An 18,984-nucleotide genomic window follows, 5' to 3' on the forward strand; every position below is an offset into this window, starting at 1 on the left:
GAGATGATAATGATGGCGTCGCTGCTTGGTCCCGCTTAATGCAGTGGGATGACTTGTTATACAGAGCCTTGAGTTCCACAGATGCTGCCGCACGTTTCGGCCTGGTAACCTGCACACTGCCGTTCCTTTCTCTGATGAGAATTTAGGAGGATATTTCGACATGCGCCAGACCGGAGTGCGTGTTTGCAGCTGTGCATATAGGCGGCATAACCCGGTTCGCAATCACTTTTCATGGAGCATGCGAGCAATGGCCGGCCAAGGCCCACCCGCTTCTATATACATGCACTCTCTGGAAGGCGCTGCCCTTTGCCAGCATGCGAATAAATGTATCGAGAGACATGCTACTTCTCCGGCCTCCATGGAGCAGGGCTGTCGGACGCCTCCCTCTACACAACGCCACATCATACGCTGAACGCTATTATTGCACTACTAAACTGGAGGATCACTCAGAGCCTAGACCGCAGATCTCAGACACTACAGATTTCCTAAATGATCCATCCACCATCGGAATCCCGCGCTCCTCTGCTAGTATTAGCAATCCTAGATTGTCAATCACCCGTGTGGGGAGGCTACCCCAAGAGTCCACGAGATAGTTCTCGCACCAAGATGATACTTTTCAGCGCATCATGCAGTGATGATTAATACCGTCACGGAATAATTGCTCCTCTTGCACTGCTTCCACGAGCACAGAGAAGTATTGTGCAAAAGGCTTGCGCAGTCGAGTAATCGTGACTATCAGAGCCTGTTCAAGCTCGGAGTTTAAAGGGTCTCAACCGAGCTTGTTCAAGGGTCAAGGGTAAATTTCCCCTCCGCAGACTCCCACCCCGCCGCTACAAAGGCCAAAGGGCTTCCTAAGACCATAAGAAATGTCGCGCCCACCAGTCAAGTACTTAGTCCCCATTCCCCTTCCAGCTGCTTCCTCCTAGCCGAGACTGTCTCACCCATAAACAAACCATATTGCGTCGCGGTCGTTGTCTCGCAAACTGCCGCTCCTTCCGCCTTACTAACCCGGCAAGAACCCCCAGGCAGTCGCGTCATACTCTCAAGGGTCCAGTCAGTCCTTCTGAACCTCAGCCGAGCGCAAGAAACATCGTCAAACCTACCTGCACCTTGTACCAAAACACAAGAAGACGGGAGCAGCAACAATGGCAAACTCACCGAAGCTCGCTGTCGCGGATGATGGAATTACCCATGGTGGTGACACCCAGCAAAAGGCCGCTCTCACTTTGGAGAACTACATTTTTCCGGCAGATAGGCTGAAGAAATTCCTCTCAGACTCAGGCAAAATCCCGCTTGTCCTAGTCTCCTGCGGGTCATTCTCGCCTCCTACGAACCTACACCTACGAATGTTCGAGCAGGCCGCCGACTACTGCGAGTTTCAGACCGACTTCGAGGTTGTCGGCGGCTTCTTCAGTCCTGTCGGCGACGCCTACAAGAAGGCTGGCCTTGTCTCAGCTCAACACAGGATCACAATGTGTAACCTCGCCGTGAAACAGAGCTCTACCTGGATTGGAGTGGATCCGTGGGAGCCGCTACACAAAGAATACCTTCCCACCGTAAAGGTCCTAGACCATTTCGATTATTATCTCAATAAAGTTCTTGGAGGTATCGAGACATACACAGGAGAAAAGAAGAAGATCCATGTGGCTCTATTGGCCGGCGCGGATCTTATACAGACAATGAGTACGCCCGGTCTGTGGGCACAAGAGGACTTGGAAAGAATCCTCGGCCATTATGGGGCATTCATCCTCGAGCGGAGTGGTACAGATATAGGTAAGCTCTGCCTACCTAAGAACAAATAGTAAACCTACTAAACAAACTTGCTAGATGATGCGCTTGCTAGCCTGCAACAATGGCGAGGCAATATTAGGGTGATCCAGCAGTTGATTCAAAACGACGTCTCGTGAGTTAGCACTGCCTTGATATAGTGACCAAGTACTGACTTAGCGTGTAGTTCCACCAAAATTCGACTGTTCCGCAAACGAGGCATGAGCATACGATACCTCATTCCAGACAAAGTTGTTGATTATATTTACGAAAATGATCTCTACCTGGATGATGACAAGTCCAAACCCGAAAAAGGCAAGGAGAAGATGGCAAAACCTGATATGACTAGCACCTAGTGATAAGCTCGCCCCCATTGCGCCTTGCGGGGTTGGAAACGCTCGCAAGTTGACATGATCTCAAGCCACACCATGAAAAGCTCTCAACCAACCGTAGTAGACATCATCTTCAAGAAATATTCCTACATTATTTATTCGACTCCGACACTCGCCCACCTCAGGCGTATCGGCTTGGAGCCGAGTAAATGTGGTGCATTGGTTCAAAGAATCTACTGGCGGAATCTTTATTCTCTAGATATGGCTGGCAAGCTTCCCTTCGTAGGGGTTTATTTCAGGAGTAAGACGATTGAATAGAGGATGGGCTTGCTGTCGCCGGCACGAGTATGGGCGGAGGTAGTGTTTTTATCGATACCTTGTATACCACAGAATTATCGAACTGGATTCAACACTGTTCGCACATATGATCGCAAAACGTATACCTCTCTTGCAATCTTGTTAACGGTAATTCAACTCTTATATGCCTTGAAAGTAGTCCGGCCATCTTGTGAGCAAGTAGCCAGCTCCCGGGCCGGCATAAAGTCTCATCAATCGCCAAGGCTGAGGCTGAGTAACCGCTGGTCGAAAACAGCCTCGGGATGTCAGAACATCCTCGACTCATTTTCTGGAAGACGTGTCCGGCCCCAGAAACTCTCTGTGCTATGGACTTCTAACAACTGCAGGTCCTATCAACTTCTTCAGCCAGCCATCGTTTGGATTAACGACCTCCCCTTTGTCAGGCGACTTTAGCGAGAGGCCGTCAAACATGGAACCCTGAAAGAGCAAGCGTTTCCGACGTCTAGCAACGAGAGTTAGGGGGGGGCTTTCCGCTCAGTCGAAGCCTCGTATTTACGCCCCACTAAACAATGATTCCTCGATTCGTCCCCTTACCATCGCTAACGGTGATGGTAGCGGATTTATCTGGCACAAAATGAGAGAAGTAGAATTGAATGACAGCCCAAAAAAACGAAGCCCTGCCCTATACTTTAGAAAAGGATAGGAACCTCTTGTTTGACATTTTATCACAAGATGGCGGCAGCCACAAAGCTATCAAACGGTAGGATATATTAACAAAACTCGGCCGAAGAGAAAACAATCATTTGCAGTAATGGCAAGCGTATGAATATAACCTCGAATTTACATGATGCGCTTCCCCATTTTCGGGCAAGGTCACGCAACCATTCCATATGGATTGACTCCATTTATACCGACCAAGACAACGTCTCCGAACGCAATTCCCAGATGAACATGATAGGAAGGATTTCGAATTTGCAAAGTTGGTCGTCATACGGCTCGGCAAGTCTCCGAAGATATCGAAAAAACTATCGAGCACATGGCACCTTACCCGATACCACTTCCGATGTTGCGAAACGTCATCCGCGGCCAAGATCTTCAGCCAACTCCAAGGTAGGAATAGAGAGTAATAAACACGATTTACAAACTCACGCAAAATCATCCAGGTCGAAGTCTTGAAGACGCTTTGTAGAGTTTGATAAGCTGTTTTCGTAAGTCGATCATTTCATATCCAGTTGTTGCACCTCTTCGCACGGCATCGGATAGATATTTATAAATTATATTAATACTGGATTACGGTTTAGGGTTTTGCAAGTTAACTTTTGGGATCCTTTCTAATCCGGAAGTGTTGGATGCTCTGTTTGAAATAAACACAGGGAGGCTTTTTGTTTTCACAAGGGGCTATCCCTTAACCTGCTGGTTTGCGTGCATATGTTATCGATAACGGGTCAGCCAATCAAGTAAGCTGCACGAGATACTAGTACCCAATTAATTCTAGTCGCGATTTAGCGATGCATGCAAGCGGGTTAAGGGATAACTTAGGGAACGTTTGGTTGCAATCTGGAGGCCTTAGATTCAGTTCAGAATAGAGTTGATCTGGAGCTTCAATCTGATTCTGAGGCGACTGTTCGGTTGAATTCCAGTTCAACTTGACTTTAGCCACAAATTTTTGATGTTCCTCTGACCGCCCAAAAAACACGCTAAAAGTTACTAAAAAATTGGCAACTTTGCCATATATAGAATCTGAACTGAGGTCTTGGCGTCAGTTCAAATCTGGAGCTCGAAGCTCCTCATTTGAACTCCAGATTGAATCTGAAGGCTTCAGATTGCACACGTCCGTAGAGCCACAGACGCGTGTCAAATCGGGAAGGAGCGCGTTCTTTCTGCCGAACTTTCAGTTCAGATTTAAAAGCGTCAGATTGCAACCGAACGTTCCCTTATGGGCCTCGGTCCAGACCATGAGATTAGATAATGTTGTTACGCTAATACCGGGTACCATATGTCTTCCTTTTGCGAGACAACGATACATGGACTCTTGTCGACGAATGTTATGTCCATGAAGTTATGTATGGCGAGGCTTTCTAGAATACTGGGTTCAAGCTCTAACGATCCGTATCGTATAAAGTTCCCGTATAACGAAGTTATTATCTGTAAACGTACATGGACACACAAGCCATGAGAAGGCCATGATATATTGGGTCTATTGTTCAAATGTACAGCATCTCATTTATACATAGGCGAGTATAAGCTCTTGGTATCGACATGGTATGCATCAAAACGCCTATTATATGCACCGCCATCTTTAACCGTATTCATCAAGTCAAAAACACAACAAAAAGACCCGAACGCCAACATCCCTCCAATCCTACGCACCCAGCCAACTTCCTCCACTCTACGCCTAATAGTTCTCCGGTAACCCCAACTGCTCGTAATCTGGAATGGTGTTATTACAATTAAAGTTCCGATCGTATGCTTTCGACGGCAGGATGCCAGCCGCCATTCCGAGCTTCCAGCTCCACTGCGTTGCCGCCTCTGTCTCCCACGTCCAGTAGAACCAGCCCCACCCCTGCTCAAAACTCTCCATTTGCGCCTCTGCAAACTGCTGCAGCCACTGCTTGTACGCGGCCGAGTATTTCGACGGGTCCGCGTTCGCGTCAGTGCATTCACAGGCCGGATTGTTCTGCGTTGGACAGGTGGGATCGAGTACCGAGGTCGAAGCGCTGCCCGTGTTCATGGTGCCCTCCCAGCGACTCCCGACGCCGACGTTGTTGATGTACTGCGTGCAGTCGGTATCGGCCTGCGACCACTCGCCGCACATTGTCGGGCCGAAGCCGGTGGCTTTGTTCTGCGAGCGCAGCGTTTGCGTGGTCCAGCCTTTACACGCAAAGGTCAGCTTGTCGGTGTGTTTGAGTGCAATCTGGTCGGTGTTGAAGATCACGTATTGGTGCACGTCCAGGAGCAGATTGTCGTAGTTTTGCAGCTTGCCTTGCCAGTTGTCTAGACCCATGAAGCCGTCGCCGAAGACAATGACGGCAGTGATATTGTTCTTGCGGACTATGTCAATGGCTTTTCCGGTCCAGTTGAGCACAGATTGAGTGTCTAGAGCGACCATACGCGGCTCATTCACGAGGCCATACATAGTTACGACGTTCTTGTAGCGAGGCTGGGCGAAGAAGGTAGAGAGCTGGCCATGGATGTCGAGGGTGCGCTGAGCGTTCAAGTCTCCGTCCGTGCCATTCAACCAGCCAATGTAGCCTTGACGACCGCTGTGGTTCCATCCGTTCTGACTGCCTGGTGCGCCGTGGAGATCTAGATTTATTCGCAGGCCATTTTGTCGGGCGTACTCGATCCCACGGAGCAGATATCGCCACGAAATCTTCGGTACGTAGGGATCGCCTTGGTAGGTCGTGATAGCCCAATAGGAGAAGGGAATACGGACATGGTCGAAACCAGCTGCACGGATATCCTCAAAAGTTTGTCTTGTGGCGAAGGAAGCATAGTGCTTTTCCAAAGTCTGCGCTGCTTTCGTAGATCCGAGTTTAGAGGTGAGGGTGTACTCGTCTATTACCCCATCATGTGTACTGAAGCCTGAGAAGAAGGACGGTGTAATGAAGGGTTCAATGCTCAGCCACCCACCCACGTTCATACCCCGAATTGGCGTAGTACCATAATTGAACGAATCTTTTAGGGCTGGAACATTAGAGTTCGCCTGAACTGAATCATCCCAAGTTGAATTGAGTCCCATAATAGAAAGACTGCCGACTGTAGCATCGGTATATGTGACGTTGAAGTCTGTCGTGTCATACCATGTGAAAGGGTCTAACACTGTGCCTTGGGCAGAGGAAGGGATAGAGGATTCGGAAACGCCATTCAAGTTGCTGTTCGAAGGTTTTTGCGAACTGGCTGCAGCTTTGCTCTCTACAGGGTCAGAGTTCTTCTTTGACATCAGCACTGCGACCACTATTACAATTGTTAGAATCAAGATAATGACCCCAACAATAATACCTAAATAGATTGATTAGACCATAGCCGGAATGCCGGAAACTTCTGTTCTCACATATACGCTTCCTCTTTCTCCGTGCCCACTCTTCGTCAGTATACCCATCGCTACCAGCTCCACCCGTCTTCTCTGCCATATACTCATGCACCTCGTCCTTGCCACCTTCTTCTAGGAGCGGACCACTTACAACCCTCCTCCTTTGGTTCGCAGGAATTTCTCTCTGGGCTTTCCGCCGCTCTCTCCTCTCTGCCCGCTCAGACTCCGTGTATCTCTTCCGTCTCTCTTTCGTCTCATCATCCGCGTGCCTTCTCCTCTTCTTCTCTTCCTCTCTCCTTTCTACTGTTACTCGCTCATGCTCCTGTTGCGCATTATCGCTCTCATATGCTCTCCTCCTTTCTCTGTCGCGCTCTCTCTCCCTTTTTCTCTCTAGTGCCTCCTCCCTCAGTCTCTCCTTCTCCATCCTCGCCTCCTTCTGCCTCACCTCCTTAACATATTCCGAGTCATAGTCGTAACCCTTCCAACCTCGCTTCAAGTTCTGTGAATCGAGCTTCGCTAAACTACCTAGGGAAAGCGGGTTGCTTCTACTACCATTCGTTCTATCCGAACCCCTCACCTTCCTTGGACTCGGGCTCTCGGAAGCGCTATCTCGCGGTGTTCGAGTGACTGGAGGGAGAAGCTCTCCGGTACTGTCAGTTGCGCGGTGACCACGGCGGCGCCGCTGGCGTTCTCGTTCGCGATCGCGGTCCCGGTCATGGTCGCGGTCTCGGTCTCTATCTCTGGGTTCGTGCCGAGTGTGGTCGCGACGTGAGGATTCCCGGGNCATGGGGTTGGCGCCGGGGATGGAATGGAGAGCAATACGCGGGAATGCTTCTGCGGTTCTGTATGCGGGCTGAGGAATGGATTATGGCCTTTGCGAATTGTGATTCTGCGTATATTAAAAGTTGGTTTGGAAATTGCGGTTTCGAGCTTGTGATGGAGGTCGTTGCTGGGCAACGGGTGTTGACGTATTGCCTGACGAAGCACTCTTGGCGCTAACGCATTTCAGCTTCATCCCCTCAAATAGAAGAAGCAGGCAGTGCTATAGTACGTGTTCTTATCCAGAAAAAAATGCTTTTATTCCTGTTTATTGTCAAGACTAGGTAAAAGTGTGGTACCGCCGACTTTTTTCCGCCGGCTCCATCGGTGACCACGCTCAGCTTTCCCCGACATCAGTGACCACGTTCAACGTGGAAAAATACCTCCAAAATCTAGACTCACGTGATTTAAAATTGCCGCCAAATGCCGCCAAGCACCACCACCTGTCATGCAGATCTTCAGCTGTATGCGTAAAAATATCTATGCACCTTATCTCTATCCTGTACGGTTGCAAATTTCTTTGCACTATACATCGGACAGGTAGAAACTTATTAATCGTCTTTCCTAGAATATCTACGTTCTCTGATACTATATTATCTCATTAAGCTTACCCAAAATCAAAATGCAGCTGAAAAATATTCCTTTTCTTGAGCTGCCGCCCACAGTAAGCAAGCCATTTCGTTGTATAAACTTAGTGTACATTTTCTATGGAAAATTAGGCAAAATATTTCACTTTTTGTGAACCTTGCATGCTAATTACCTGCCTTTACTCTTATTCAGGCGGACTTCCATTGTCATCTTCGACAAGATACAATGATGGAATTTATCACGCCGCTTGTTAAGGAGGGCGGATGTGATACGATATTCGTTATGCCAAATCTTCAACCACCAATAACCAAGGTTTCTGATGCCCTTGCTTACCACGAAACACTGTCTCGCCTTGCTCCTGGCGTAACATTTTTGATGTCTCTCTACCTGCATCCAGAGTTGAGCGCAGCTACCATCGCTGAGGCTGCTCGTACGAAAATCATACATGGCGTAAATCTCCGCATTCCTATTAAAACGCTCTACTATCTACCATAGTCTTACCCTCCCCTGCACCATGCATCTCTTCTAGGAACGTAGTCGCTGACTTGGGCTTCTAGGTCAAGCTTTACCCAGCTGGAGTATGCGCTGATTGTTCCAGTTCGCCTCATAAGACTTAACACAGCTGATCGTTAGATTAGGTTACCACAAATTCCCAAGATGGTGTGCTGGATATAGAGCAATACTACCCCATTTTCGAGGAGATGGAAGCTAACGACATGGTCTTAAATTTACACGGCGAAATGATGAGCTCGCCTCCAACTGAATATGCCAAAGCAGATGGGACAGAAGCCGTAACCGTACTCAACGCCGAACCGAAGTTCCTACCTCACCTTTACAAGCTGCACGCAGCTTTCCCTAAGCTACGTATTGTTCTTGAACATGTCAGCACTCGGGAAGGTTTAGAGGCAGTGCGACTATGTGGACGAACGGTAGGGAATCCCAACTTCAGGATGAGCCTGCGAGCTTCCGAAAAGAAATATCTCAGCTAACGCCAATTGTAGGTGGTGGGTACGTTAACCGGTAAGTTTCTTAAGTTCTAGATCTATTTTCTAATTAATTTACACACACCGCGCGCGATTAGCACATCATCTATGGATGACCGTTGATGACTGGGGTTGTGGTGATGCTTTCAATTTTTGTAAGCCTGTTGCAAAGGTACTATAATTTAAAAATTTGTCATTCCTGGCTGGAAGAAGTCAAAATGAGAGGAATATCTTTACCTAAATTAATCCATACAACAGCAGCTCCACAGCTATAAGCGACAAATCGTCGTGTAATGGCTTCGGATTTCAAAAGTGCATTTATGCTGACTATCTAACAGGCGCCAGAGGATCGCGTAGCTTTAGTTAGAGCAGTGATAGAGGGTTCAGGAAAATTCTTTTTCGGTAACTAGACCGCGGTAGAGAATGCTTTTATTTACTTACTGAAAAATACTGAAGGAAGCGACTCGGCCCCGCATCCAATCCAATCTAAGAAAGGACCCGGCAATGCTGCAGCAGGCTGTTTCACTCAGCCATGGTGCACTGCTCTTGTGATCGGCGCTTTAGAGGAAGGTATTAAGCAAGGATGGATCAAAGAAGAAGAGATTAGACGAACATCAATCGAAGGGTTTCTCTCACGCTACGGACGAGAATTCTACAAACTTGACGGCACAACAGAACAAGAAGGACCTATGATTCGACTCGAAAGGAAAGGGGAGAAAATACCATTGGTCGTCGCTTCTAAAGATGGGAGCATTGAGGTAGTACCGTTTGGGAGAGGAAAAGAGGTTATGTCGTTATCTTGGGTATGGTGAACAGATGATTCGCTCATAGCCTATATCGTTGCTGTGCATGCTAGGAAGATATACAGAACTAGTTAGATGGTCGAATATTGGTTAGCTGAAGTGCAAAATAACAGGCTCCAACGTCCATCTCTAAAACCATTTCTAAGGATTAGACGATTTATTCTTTTTCTTGGCTTTAGCTATCTTATCCGTAGGCCGTAACCTAATCTAGATATAATCTTTTAATTATATACTCTTCTCCTACGGTAGAACTTGCTACAGAGCCTACTGTAAAGCCTGCTATAGAGTTTATAACTTAATGGCTGTCCTACTATCTCTAAGGATTAGGTAAGTCTACGGATGTTACTAGCTAGGCGTTACTACTAAGTCCATGGGCTATACTTAATAGTAGTTGTTGAACGGACAATACAGGATAAGGACTCTGTCTATTGAATATGGCTCTAGAAACTCTCTATATAGATTAGGTAGGTCCAGGCAACTAAGTCAAATAGGTAATAGAAAATAGGTAATGAGACATTCGATAAGACATTTAGTCATAAGTTAAGAGACATAGTACGTAAAGACGATCTAGGTCGCCAGACAGTAGTTCGATGGTGGTAAGGAATCCCGATTCAGGTCGACAGTAGTCCTCCCAGTTTGTACGCATTTTATTACTATTCTTTAACACTACTCTATTATAGAAAGTAGTAAATGTAAGCGAGTTAGCCCAAAGCACATCCTTTTAAAATACTTATATCTTAATAACCATAATAGATGTTTGTATAAAAATTATACTTTATATAATACTTTTATATTATACTTTTTTTTTTGTTTTATAAAAAGCTTTATTCACTATTTAATAGGCCCTATTTAAATTTTTGTATAAATAGCCATTATGTTTGTTAAGATATATTTTAAAAAGGCGTATTTTGGTACTGTGCATGAGGTGGCCCTAACTGCTGTTACAGGACTATTAATGAGCTTTCTATTGGACAATGTTTATAACTTTGTTTTCTGTTTCCAAAAGCACCTCCCTCCTCGCGCCATCTTCATAGACTTTCATGTTGTAAGATTATAGTCATTTCTAGAATCTGCCTCTTCGACAAGATTGTATCGTACTTGTAGCAACTATATAGCCCTTATCGGTCCTCGAAATCGGACTCTGCACCTGTACGTGGTGAGGCCTACGAACCTACTGGTCTTCGGACTCAGTAGAGCCAACGCAGAGACGTCGCACAGCTGCGGGTAGGACCTGGTGGTTGTCGAAACGTTGTGGGGGGTAGTGAAAAGTTTTCACATGGGATGGTGAGATCTCGAAAACCACTACTAACGGTACCCCCTTCTTAGTAGACTACTGCTATGTTCTCCTATTCCAACCCTGTGTAATCCTTACGGATACATACAGAATCCAACGTCCCCCAACCCTTAATTGAAAGCATCGACGACCTTATATCGACGAACGAGCGATTGCGAACGAGCAACGAGTAAGTATACGGCCCCTCCCAACCCCTAGGGCGATCGCCCGCGGAGCATGCGGTCACTTGCCATCAACTATCAAATACTACCTGGCAGCCTGGACAATACCGTACGGTTTTCCTGTCTCCTCTTAAGGAGTGGTGACCCTTAGCGAGGGCCTAGCAACTAGGGCCTAGGTATAAAAGATACCCAGGCACACACACACACGTCCCGCTCGCCTTTTGGTATAATAGTAGTTTATAAATAAATCCCCCTTACGCCTTCAATAGACCTTAGGGGGGGGGAGGCATGGCGTATATGGTAATGGTCAGCAAGATATAGCATATAGGGGACAGTCAAAATATGGGAAATAACAATAAGACACGGTGATTGATCGGCAAGGCCTGGCTGGGACGTAGTGAACCCCAGCTTAGGATAAGCTAGAGAAGGAAGCAGTAGTTCCCAAGGAGTTTAAAACATCCAAGGGGGACAGGACGTAGCCGTAGACCCGTAGGGCCGCTGCTACGGACGGACATGGCAAATCGGGGTTTTTCATCCTACTGAGGTGGCTCATAGGGTTTTTCCTCCCCCAACCCAACTGCAGGGTTTTCTTCCTGTAAATACACAAGTTTTCCCCCTGTGACGGAGTAGTCTGCGTGGGCCTAGATAGGATCCGTATCAGACGTTAATCAAAGAACTACTACTATATAGCCCTTATCCTACACGCATACTATAGACTGGCCTCCATCCCAAGTGACTCTCTTGCGTATGCTCACCTTTAGGAGCTCCTCTGTAGCCTTGGTCGGTTTGCCGGTAAGATCTTTCCCCAGCACCGCCGTGGGTGCATATATCAGTGCCTCGCCGGTACGGAGGTTGACGATCTTTCGGAATAGGTATTTCTCGTCCTTCTCATCTTCAGTGCTGCTGGAGGAGATTGATATGTGCGTCTTCAGTGCCCGAAACCAATCAGGACTCGTGAAGCGATGAATGACGGTAATCGCACATAAATCGATCAGTTGAGTAGAGATCGTAGGTTCTTGGGTTGACACTATGACACGTGCCCCAAAGTGGCGTTGTTGGCGAATAACCGTGAGAAGAAATTCATTGAGATCCGTTGCACCAGGCGTATCGATCATATACTGAATCTTGTCAGCAATGTAAGACACAGGATATGCTAGGTATGCGAACCTTATGAGCTTCGTCTAGAACAATCATTTTTCCAGCAACACTTGACTCTAGATACTTCCTCATTGCAATCTTGAATAAAACACACGCAGTGTTGGAATCCACAAAAGGGCAAGACATATCTATGATAGTAACCTCACCAGCCCCGAAGGTAAGGTCGGTGGATGAGGAATCTAGATCCAAGAATGACTCCAGCAGATCAAGCCTCTGGTTGAGAAAGTCTCTCTGCTTTCGATCGAATTTTTGGTTACTTAATCTCCGTTTGAAATCGAGATAATCAAAGTCACCATTACGTTCCGTGGCTATATCTCTCAGGATTTTGGTAACTTGCGCCATATAGAGTGATTTATCTTTGGATTGGTCAACTGCCATGAGCACGAGCATTGTACCTACGTCTAACATATGTGGCTTCAGCTTGAACGGATGAACATTGACCTTCGGGATTTGAGTATAGAGCTGACTCAAGTTATAGTAATTGGACGGAGGGACCATGACATTTGTGTGGAATGCGGTAGGGTGGTCTGGGAAGTCGCAATGAGCCATGGATAGGAACGAAGCTTCACTAGGATTGTAGCTAGTGCGGGAGGTAAACTCGCTGAAATGAAACACGAGTGCAGATAGCGGTTTCTCTAAGTGCCCGAGCATTAGAGAAGGAATAAGACAATTCTCTGAAGCAACCGGGTTAGCTGGGGGGCATATGGGTGTAATTCTAGGTAAGTTTCACCAAGTAAACATGAGGTAGTATGACTTTTTCCGCTTCCTTGAACTCCGCAAATAAATGCCGAGAATGGGATGTTCGTATTGACGAAGATTCTGTCGTCTCCCGGGTCCTTCAATTGTGGACAGTCGTCGGAGTGAAAGCTCCCAAGAAGGCCGTATTGGGGTAAGATTTTCTCGTCGGTTTCTTCAACAATGTTCGCAGAAACTAGAATCGCATTACGAATGTCGTAACTAAATTCTTCGCGTTCATTGTAACCGCCATCATCACTGGGCCTCTTAGCGAGCAAGAGATTTTGCTGATGATTGAGACGAGAAGACGGCTTGTCGCTCGCCAATGCCTGTGGATGTCTTGTAGAATTTTCTGTTTTACTGTGGTCTTTGACACCGCTTGGTAAGGCTAGACTTTCAGTTCTTGCATCACTCTTAGTTCTTAGACAACTCACTAGATGTTTTTGGGGCGACTGTGCTTCCCTGATTTCGTGCAGCCACTCCTTGTTGTCCACTGTGTGGTACCTGAACCAATTCTAAGCCGTCATACCAACGTGCAGCTCATGTTAAACTCACCACACTTGAGCTTTTCATTTGCATAGGGCCGGATGGGGTAGGCTGTTCCTTGGTGTTGGTAACGGCATTGCTGTTATAAATGGGCTGGACGGCATTGCTGTTATAAATAGGCTGGACGGCATTGCTGTTAAATAGGCGGACGGCATTGCTGTTATAAATAGGCTGGACGGCATTGCTGTTATAAATAGGCTGGACGGCATTGTTGTCGTAAATGGACTGGACGGCATTGTTGTCGTAAATGGACTGGACGGCATTGTTATCGTAAATGGACTGGAGGGCATTGCTGTTGTAAATGGACTGGAGGGCATTGCTGTTATATATGGACTGGAGGGCATTACTGTTATAAATGGACTGGAGGGCATTACTGTCGTAAATGGACTGGAGGGCATTGGTGTTGGAAATGGACTGGACGGAATTTCTGCCGTAAATGGACTGGACGGCATTTCTGTTGGAAATGGACTGGAGGGCATTGGTGTTGTAAATGGACTGGGTTAAACTAGCCTAGGAGCTATTAGAATTTTAAAACCACCCGATGTAGAAATTCTTACGTTAGGAGTCAATCCTAGTGATTGCGGGCGTTGCTTTCTAGTAGCTGCGACCGATTCGGGGACCGGGAAACTGAGCTCATGACCTGGCTGGCGAAGCCTATATAGTATCATGTCAGAAACGAGCAAACGAGCAGATGAAGTCCTTACTTTTGAATTATGGTAGATATTTCACCCCCGTACTGCGGATTAAGCGCACGCAGCTTTTTCTGCAACTTTTTATACCCAATGAATCCGCTCTTAGCTTTGAATCCTATGTCAAAAAATTGTTGATGCACCCAAAACTCAAGGCCAGTATTCGTTGAAGGGGCTTCTGCGGTTGTTGTTGCTAATTCTTGGGCCCAACTTGGTCTATCATCGAAGAGCTCTGTGCGCAGGTCACCAGGCTTGACAAAGACGGGTGTTTCAGACGTCGATGAAGTAAAAGCCATATATGAATATTGATAAACCGCAGTTTGGTGATGTAAATAGGTTTGCTAGATAATAGAAAGCTGGTAGATTGACGGATATTTTCTGAACTGTCGTCGCGCGCGGGGCTTGTGGCTAAAACGTCGAGCTAACCTAGCACGTGTAGAGTTACTAGTGGCCATGTACGTTCATTCAATTTTCTATGCTAGAATACCAGGTAAGACTCAGATATCTAATAGTAACGATCTAATTGATGAAGCTTTATGAAAATGATATTTAGCATCCCCAAAAAGTATTCCAATTAAAGATAAGGGCGCTATTAGCAATTCCCGATGGGAGCTCTATAACAATATCGACCATACCATGATCCATTCTATTCTGAACTTCACACCGCCCCTTTTAGGCGCCCCACCTTTGCACTTGCAAAGCCATGTTTTCCGGCATGCTGTCACACTATGTTAGGCTGACCACCGACTGTTACTTCTTTACCTCTCCGTCATCGAGCGATTCTCTTTTCGACCAATCTCCTGTCCTTTATCCGGAGACAAGTTTCCTACTAAACGCTAGAGGTAATTAGGGAGAGTGCTAAGAGGGTTAATCGCCTTTTTTTTACGCCCATTTACGTCTATAGTAATAGCCCTTACGCCTCTACGGCCTCTTATATATTCTACTACTATCTTTTCTAGGAGCTTTCCTAGCGTGTTTTTGGGGGTAGCTGGTTGGTAGCTCCCTGAGAGGGGGTAGTCCTTTTTATTTACCTTTTATAGAACAGCTGTTGTTGTTGCTTTATAGTATTTTAGTAGCTTACTATTAAAGAGGTAGATAGCTACAGTATTAGCTAGTAGTATTATTATAGCTTCTAATATAGCTTTAATTGCCTTATTTAGGATCCTATTTAATTTAGCCGCTTTACTAGTAGGGAGTTTCTATATAGCGTCTTTTATTTCTTTTATTAAGACAATTTAGCTTATCTCTAGAGGTAGGGGGTAGTCTTAACTACTAATATTCTATAGGTCTGCTTAGTATATACCTAAAAAGAATTTCTCTACTAGTATTTTTATATTCCCCCTATTATTATTTATATACTAGTTTTATTTTACTTAATAAAGTATAAATAGGTAAAGGTCTCCTAGCGTTTCCCCTATAGCTCTTTTACTCCACTTTAATATACGCTAAAAGCCTTAGTTATATAGTTTAGTAAGGTTTAAGGTAATTTTCTCTAAGAATTGGCGCTAGCTATTTCTATTCTCCTTTTATATTATCTTTTTAAGCCTATTCTTTAGGACCTTATAGCTTGTAACGGGACTAGCCCAGTTGCAGTAGGAATGTCTCGGTGAAACACTCGACAGATGAATTCCGACGCTTTGACCAAATTCTGCCGAATTCTGCCAGCTTGATCGACTTCTGCCAAGTTCTGCCAGATCCATCGAATTCTACCGAAGTCAGTCGAAGACCGCGTACGCACGTGCGCACGCATCGACCACTAAGACCCCTGACTATTTAATATATAACTCTCTTGTCATTCCTTTCTCTTCTTTACGCAACGTCTTATTCTCTGCAAGAGCTATACCCATAGATTTAGATAGAATTTATATCATTCCTTCGAATCTGCCCTGAAGCCTCTTCGCGCCCTTACATAGCTCTAGTAGTAGTAGGCCTTACCTATTATACTATACTATTATCTTACCCTCCTTATATCTATAAATAACTATACCGCCTTTAGCGACTATCTATATTAGACGTATTTACTAGGCTAGGCTTTTAGGTAGTATCCTTTTAAGTAGTTACTTATAGTCCTTTAGATATTCTCTAGCGTTATCTTTAATATTATTACTAGTCTATTAGTAATTTTCTTGGAGTAAATTTCTTAGTTAAGTTTTATATAGCGATTCTCTAGCGAGCTTATTATACTATAGCGTTAATATTAAAGGATATCGATATAAGTATATAGTCTATAGTAATTGCCTATATATCTTCTAGCCTATAGAATGCTAACTGGTTTATAAGTACTTTTTATATAAATATTAGGTTAATTATACTCTCTTAAATCCCTCTTTTTTAGGTAGATTTACTAGTTAGGGTAGTTAGGGCAAGGCCTTACGTTTTTAGTTTATTAAGTAGGTATATTACCTATACTTATACTATAGCCTACTATCTTCCCTATACTATATAGTATATATTAAAGTCCCCTAGAATTACTACCTCGCCTTTAACTATATTAATAGTAGTCTCTATATAGTTATCTAAAGTCTATTATCTCTTAGGTTATAGACGTTAATTATACTAATTTAGTACCTATCTATAGCTATTTATAGTTTAGCTATATTAGAGCTAATAGTGTAGTAGCTTTACGCCTATATATTAATATATTAGCTAATTAGGAAGTATATATAGGTAGCTAAGGCTAGTTTATATAAGAGGCAATATCCTTTTAGTTTGTCACGGGACGGGGCAGTGGCTACAAGACGTATGTATTCGAGGAGTCTANAAGACNTTNCGCGATCNATNNTAAGGGTNNAGGGCGTAAGGAGGTNATATACCTACGCGTAGCTGACATAAGCTGTACGCGAGGTGTACGCGAGAGCACGGGGCTCTCCTATGGAGGCCCCTGCGGTGGGGTTCCGTGACATAGTTAGTATATATTATAGGGGTTTTATTATTAAATGCTAGTTCTTATAGGGCTATTATTTTTTTTAAATTTAAGGTTAAGGCTATTAAATATGTTGGGAATAAGGGCAAATGGTCACCATATAAGGTATATTACCGTCACGTGTGGCAAGTTGCCGTTACGTACGGCAAGTTGCCATCACGTGCCGCCGCGGCACTAGCGTGGTAAGGAACCTTAAGTTCCTTACCCCTTTCTTTAAGAAGAATATAGAATAATTATTATACTATCTACAAACCGTAGCTACGTAATATCCCCTTATATAACCAATACTAATTAGTAGTTAACTTTACTATTATACTATAGAACAGCAAGGTATTCCACTAAGAAGAGACGAGCTACTATACCAGTGCTACTCGTGCTAGAGGAAGCTGTCTTTTAAGGTTAGAACTGGTCCTAAACCTTAAATAGAACTCTTCTATAAATCTAAGAATCTAAAGGCCAGAACTAGTCCTAAGCCTTTTTAAGATTATGGATTCTTACGTCTATTACGTAGAATAACACGCTTTATAAGTCTTCGCGATTTAAGGCTAGAACTAGTCCTAAGCCCTATAATCGCAAATACACGTTATAAACGTGTACTAAATAATAAATATATATTATAAACGCGTACTAAATGACAATCCCTATACTAATAATACTTCCCTCCCTCTAAAAACATGGCTACGCCTACTTTAAATAACTAGAAAGACTCCTTACCACTAAGGGTAGCTAAGCACGCGAAACTTATTAATAAAGACTGGGACAAATTCGCCTTTAATATAATAACTTATACCGCAAAATAAGTTAACGGCTTTCTTTTACACTATATTATATTTTACTAAAATAGATATTACGCCAACTTATAACTATGGGAGTATTTTAAAGAGGATTTTATAGGATGGACTGCTAATACCTAGGCACTTAGCAACGTTAATATTATTTAGGATTTTTAAGACTTTCTCTATAGGAATAGGGTATATATTACTAAAAACGGTAACCCAATTGCTAGCAATATTTAGGCTGTTATTATTAGTATAGATAAACCAATATAGACGAAAGCTAAGATTATACGTTAACTATGGAAACCTAAAAATAACCTATATTCTTTAGAAGGCAACTTTAATTTATATTAAAACCCCTAGAACGCTAACCCCCTACCTAAAGCTGCTCCCCTACCTAGAGGTACTCTCCTACTTAAAGTTGCTCCGCCTCTACCTCCTTTACTCTAGCTAACTAATAAGCCTCTATTATAAGAAGTTACGAATCTAATAAAGGTATATTTAGACGAAGAGAAGAAGTTTAGAGGAGAATTATATAATATGCTCGGAGCAAAACTATAGGTTTTCTATAACTGTTATAATAAGGTTAAAATTTAACGCCACTAGTACTACTATACTTTCTCTATTATATTAAAGGGATAGGCAGTAATATTCTATTATAACTATATTACGGGTAAAAACTATAGCTTTAATATAATGCTTTAGCTTATTAGAGCCTACTTTAAGACTAATAAGAATTACTAGCTTTATATATCTAAATGGCGGGAGACTATATTCTAAAGAGTTATTACTTCTAACCTAATAAAGACTTATTTAGAGTGCCTTTAACTACTCTTTAATAAACTTTAGAAAATTTAATATAGCCTTACTAAAACTTACTAAAATAAAAACAGCCTAAGGGACTAGGTTATCTTAGCATACTATAGCGTTCCTAAGTGCAACTTAGCGCTATATAAACCTATAGATACGTTTAAAGGAGTATATACTAAGCTACGCTCCGCTATAGGTACTATAATATAAACATAAAAATCTTAATAGTTTTATACTAAAAACCCTACCTAACTAAGTATTCCTAACTAA

At 44.1% G+C, this 18,984-nt stretch overlaps 6 protein-coding genes across 6 annotated transcripts; 3 read left to right on the forward strand and 3 right to left on the reverse strand.

Annotated features, from left to right (window-relative positions):
• Positions 1–1,145: 1,145 nt before the first annotated feature.
• K441DRAFT_543771 (nicotinamide mononucleotide adenylyltransferase 1) lies at positions 1,146–2,123 on the forward strand (the record flags this gene model as incomplete). The annotated part of the gene is made up of 3 exons (XM_067642747.1): positions 1,146–1,773; positions 1,828–1,903; positions 1,955–2,123. The coding sequence occupies 3 exons, from the start codon at positions 1,146–1,148 to the stop codon at positions 2,121–2,123; spliced, it is 873 nt and encodes a 290-aa protein (XP_067507826.1).
• A 911-nt stretch (positions 2,124–3,034) lies between these two features.
• Positions 3,035–3,778, forward strand: K441DRAFT_319359 (uncharacterized protein). Its single transcript, XM_067641157.1, has 3 exons — positions 3,035–3,506; positions 3,560–3,604; positions 3,698–3,778. Exons 1-2 carry the CDS (start codon positions 3,219–3,221, stop codon positions 3,590–3,592), a joined length of 321 nt encoding a protein of 106 aa, XP_067507827.1. The 5' UTR covers positions 3,035–3,218; the 3' UTR covers positions 3,593–3,604; positions 3,698–3,778.
• A 798-nt stretch (positions 3,779–4,576) lies between these two features.
• Positions 4,577–7,376, reverse strand: K441DRAFT_629316 (glycoside hydrolase family 5 protein). Its single transcript, XM_067646224.1, has 2 exons — positions 6,451–7,376; positions 4,577–6,398 (listed from the first exon to the last, which is right to left on the reverse strand). Exons 1-2 carry the CDS (start codon positions 7,214–7,216, stop codon positions 4,792–4,794), a joined length of 2,373 nt encoding a protein of 790 aa, XP_067507828.1. The 5' UTR covers positions 7,217–7,376; the 3' UTR covers positions 4,577–4,791.
• Positions 7,377–7,716: 340 nt separating this feature from the next.
• On the forward strand, positions 7,717–9,863 carry K441DRAFT_654419 (Dihydroorotase). Its single transcript, XM_067647681.1, has 8 exons — positions 7,717–7,912; positions 8,029–8,286; positions 8,394–8,414; positions 8,475–8,765; positions 8,838–8,856; positions 8,918–8,991; positions 9,158–9,221; positions 9,276–9,863. The coding sequence occupies exons 1-8, from the start codon at positions 7,871–7,873 to the stop codon at positions 9,629–9,631; spliced, it is 1,125 nt and encodes a 374-aa protein (XP_067507829.1). The 5' UTR covers positions 7,717–7,870; the 3' UTR covers positions 9,632–9,863.
• Positions 9,864–11,775: 1,912 nt separating this feature from the next.
• Positions 11,776–13,227, reverse strand: K441DRAFT_543660 (uncharacterized protein; the record flags this gene model as incomplete). The annotated part of the gene is made up of 3 exons (XM_067642742.1): positions 11,776–12,195; positions 12,245–12,909; positions 12,966–13,227. Coding segments are annotated over 3 exons (1,347 nt in total), but the record flags the coding sequence as incomplete, so codon positions are not given.
• Positions 13,164–14,575, reverse strand: K441DRAFT_319416 (uncharacterized protein). The gene is made up of 4 exons (XM_067641158.1): positions 14,221–14,575; positions 14,074–14,170; positions 13,526–14,026; positions 13,164–13,474 (listed from the first exon to the last, which is right to left on the reverse strand). The coding sequence occupies exons 1-4, from the start codon at positions 14,499–14,501 to the stop codon at positions 13,385–13,387; spliced, it is 969 nt and encodes a 322-aa protein (XP_067507831.1). The 5' UTR covers positions 14,502–14,575; the 3' UTR covers positions 13,164–13,384.
• Positions 14,576–18,984: the final 4,409 nt, after the last annotated feature.

Source organism: Cenococcum geophilum (assembly GCF_001692895.1).
Source record: "Cenococcum geophilum 1.58 unplaced genomic scaffold K441scaffold_7, whole genome shotgun sequence".
Lineage (NCBI taxonomy): Eukaryota > Fungi > Ascomycota > Dothideomycetes > Gloniales > Gloniaceae > Cenococcum > Cenococcum geophilum.

Bases quoted from the DNA above. Each gene is read 5' to 3' on its own strand.
- K441DRAFT_319359 (XM_067641157.1), top strand. From the start codon at position 3,219: ATGAATATAACCTCGAATTTACATGATGCGCTTCCCCATTTTCGGGCA. The intron at 3,507-3,559 runs GTAGGAATAGAG...AAAATCATCCAG, and splicing joins GATCTTCAGCCAACTCCAAG to GTCGAAGTCTTGAAGACGCT.
- K441DRAFT_654419 (XM_067647681.1), top strand. From the start codon at position 7,871: ATGCAGCTGAAAAATATTCCTTTTCTTGAGCTGCCGCCCACA. The intron at 8,287-8,393 runs GTAAATCTCCGC...TTGGGCTTCTAG, and splicing joins GTACGAAAATCATACATGGC to GTCAAGCTTTACCCAGCTGG. The intron at 8,415-8,474 runs GTATGCGCTGAT...TCGTTAGATTAG, and splicing joins TCAAGCTTTACCCAGCTGGA to GTTACCACAAATTCCCAAGA.
- K441DRAFT_319416 (XM_067641158.1), bottom strand. From the start codon at position 14,501: ATGGCTTTTACTTCATCGACGTCTGAAACACCCGTCTTTGTCAAGCCT. The intron at 14,027-14,073 runs GTAAGAATTTCT...AATAGCTCCTAG, and splicing joins CACTAGGATTGACTCCTAAC to GCTAGTTTAACCCAGTCCAT. The intron at 13,475-13,525 runs GTGAGTTTAACA...GAATTGGTTCAG, and splicing joins AAATGAAAAGCTCAAGTGTG to GTACCACACAGTGGACAACA.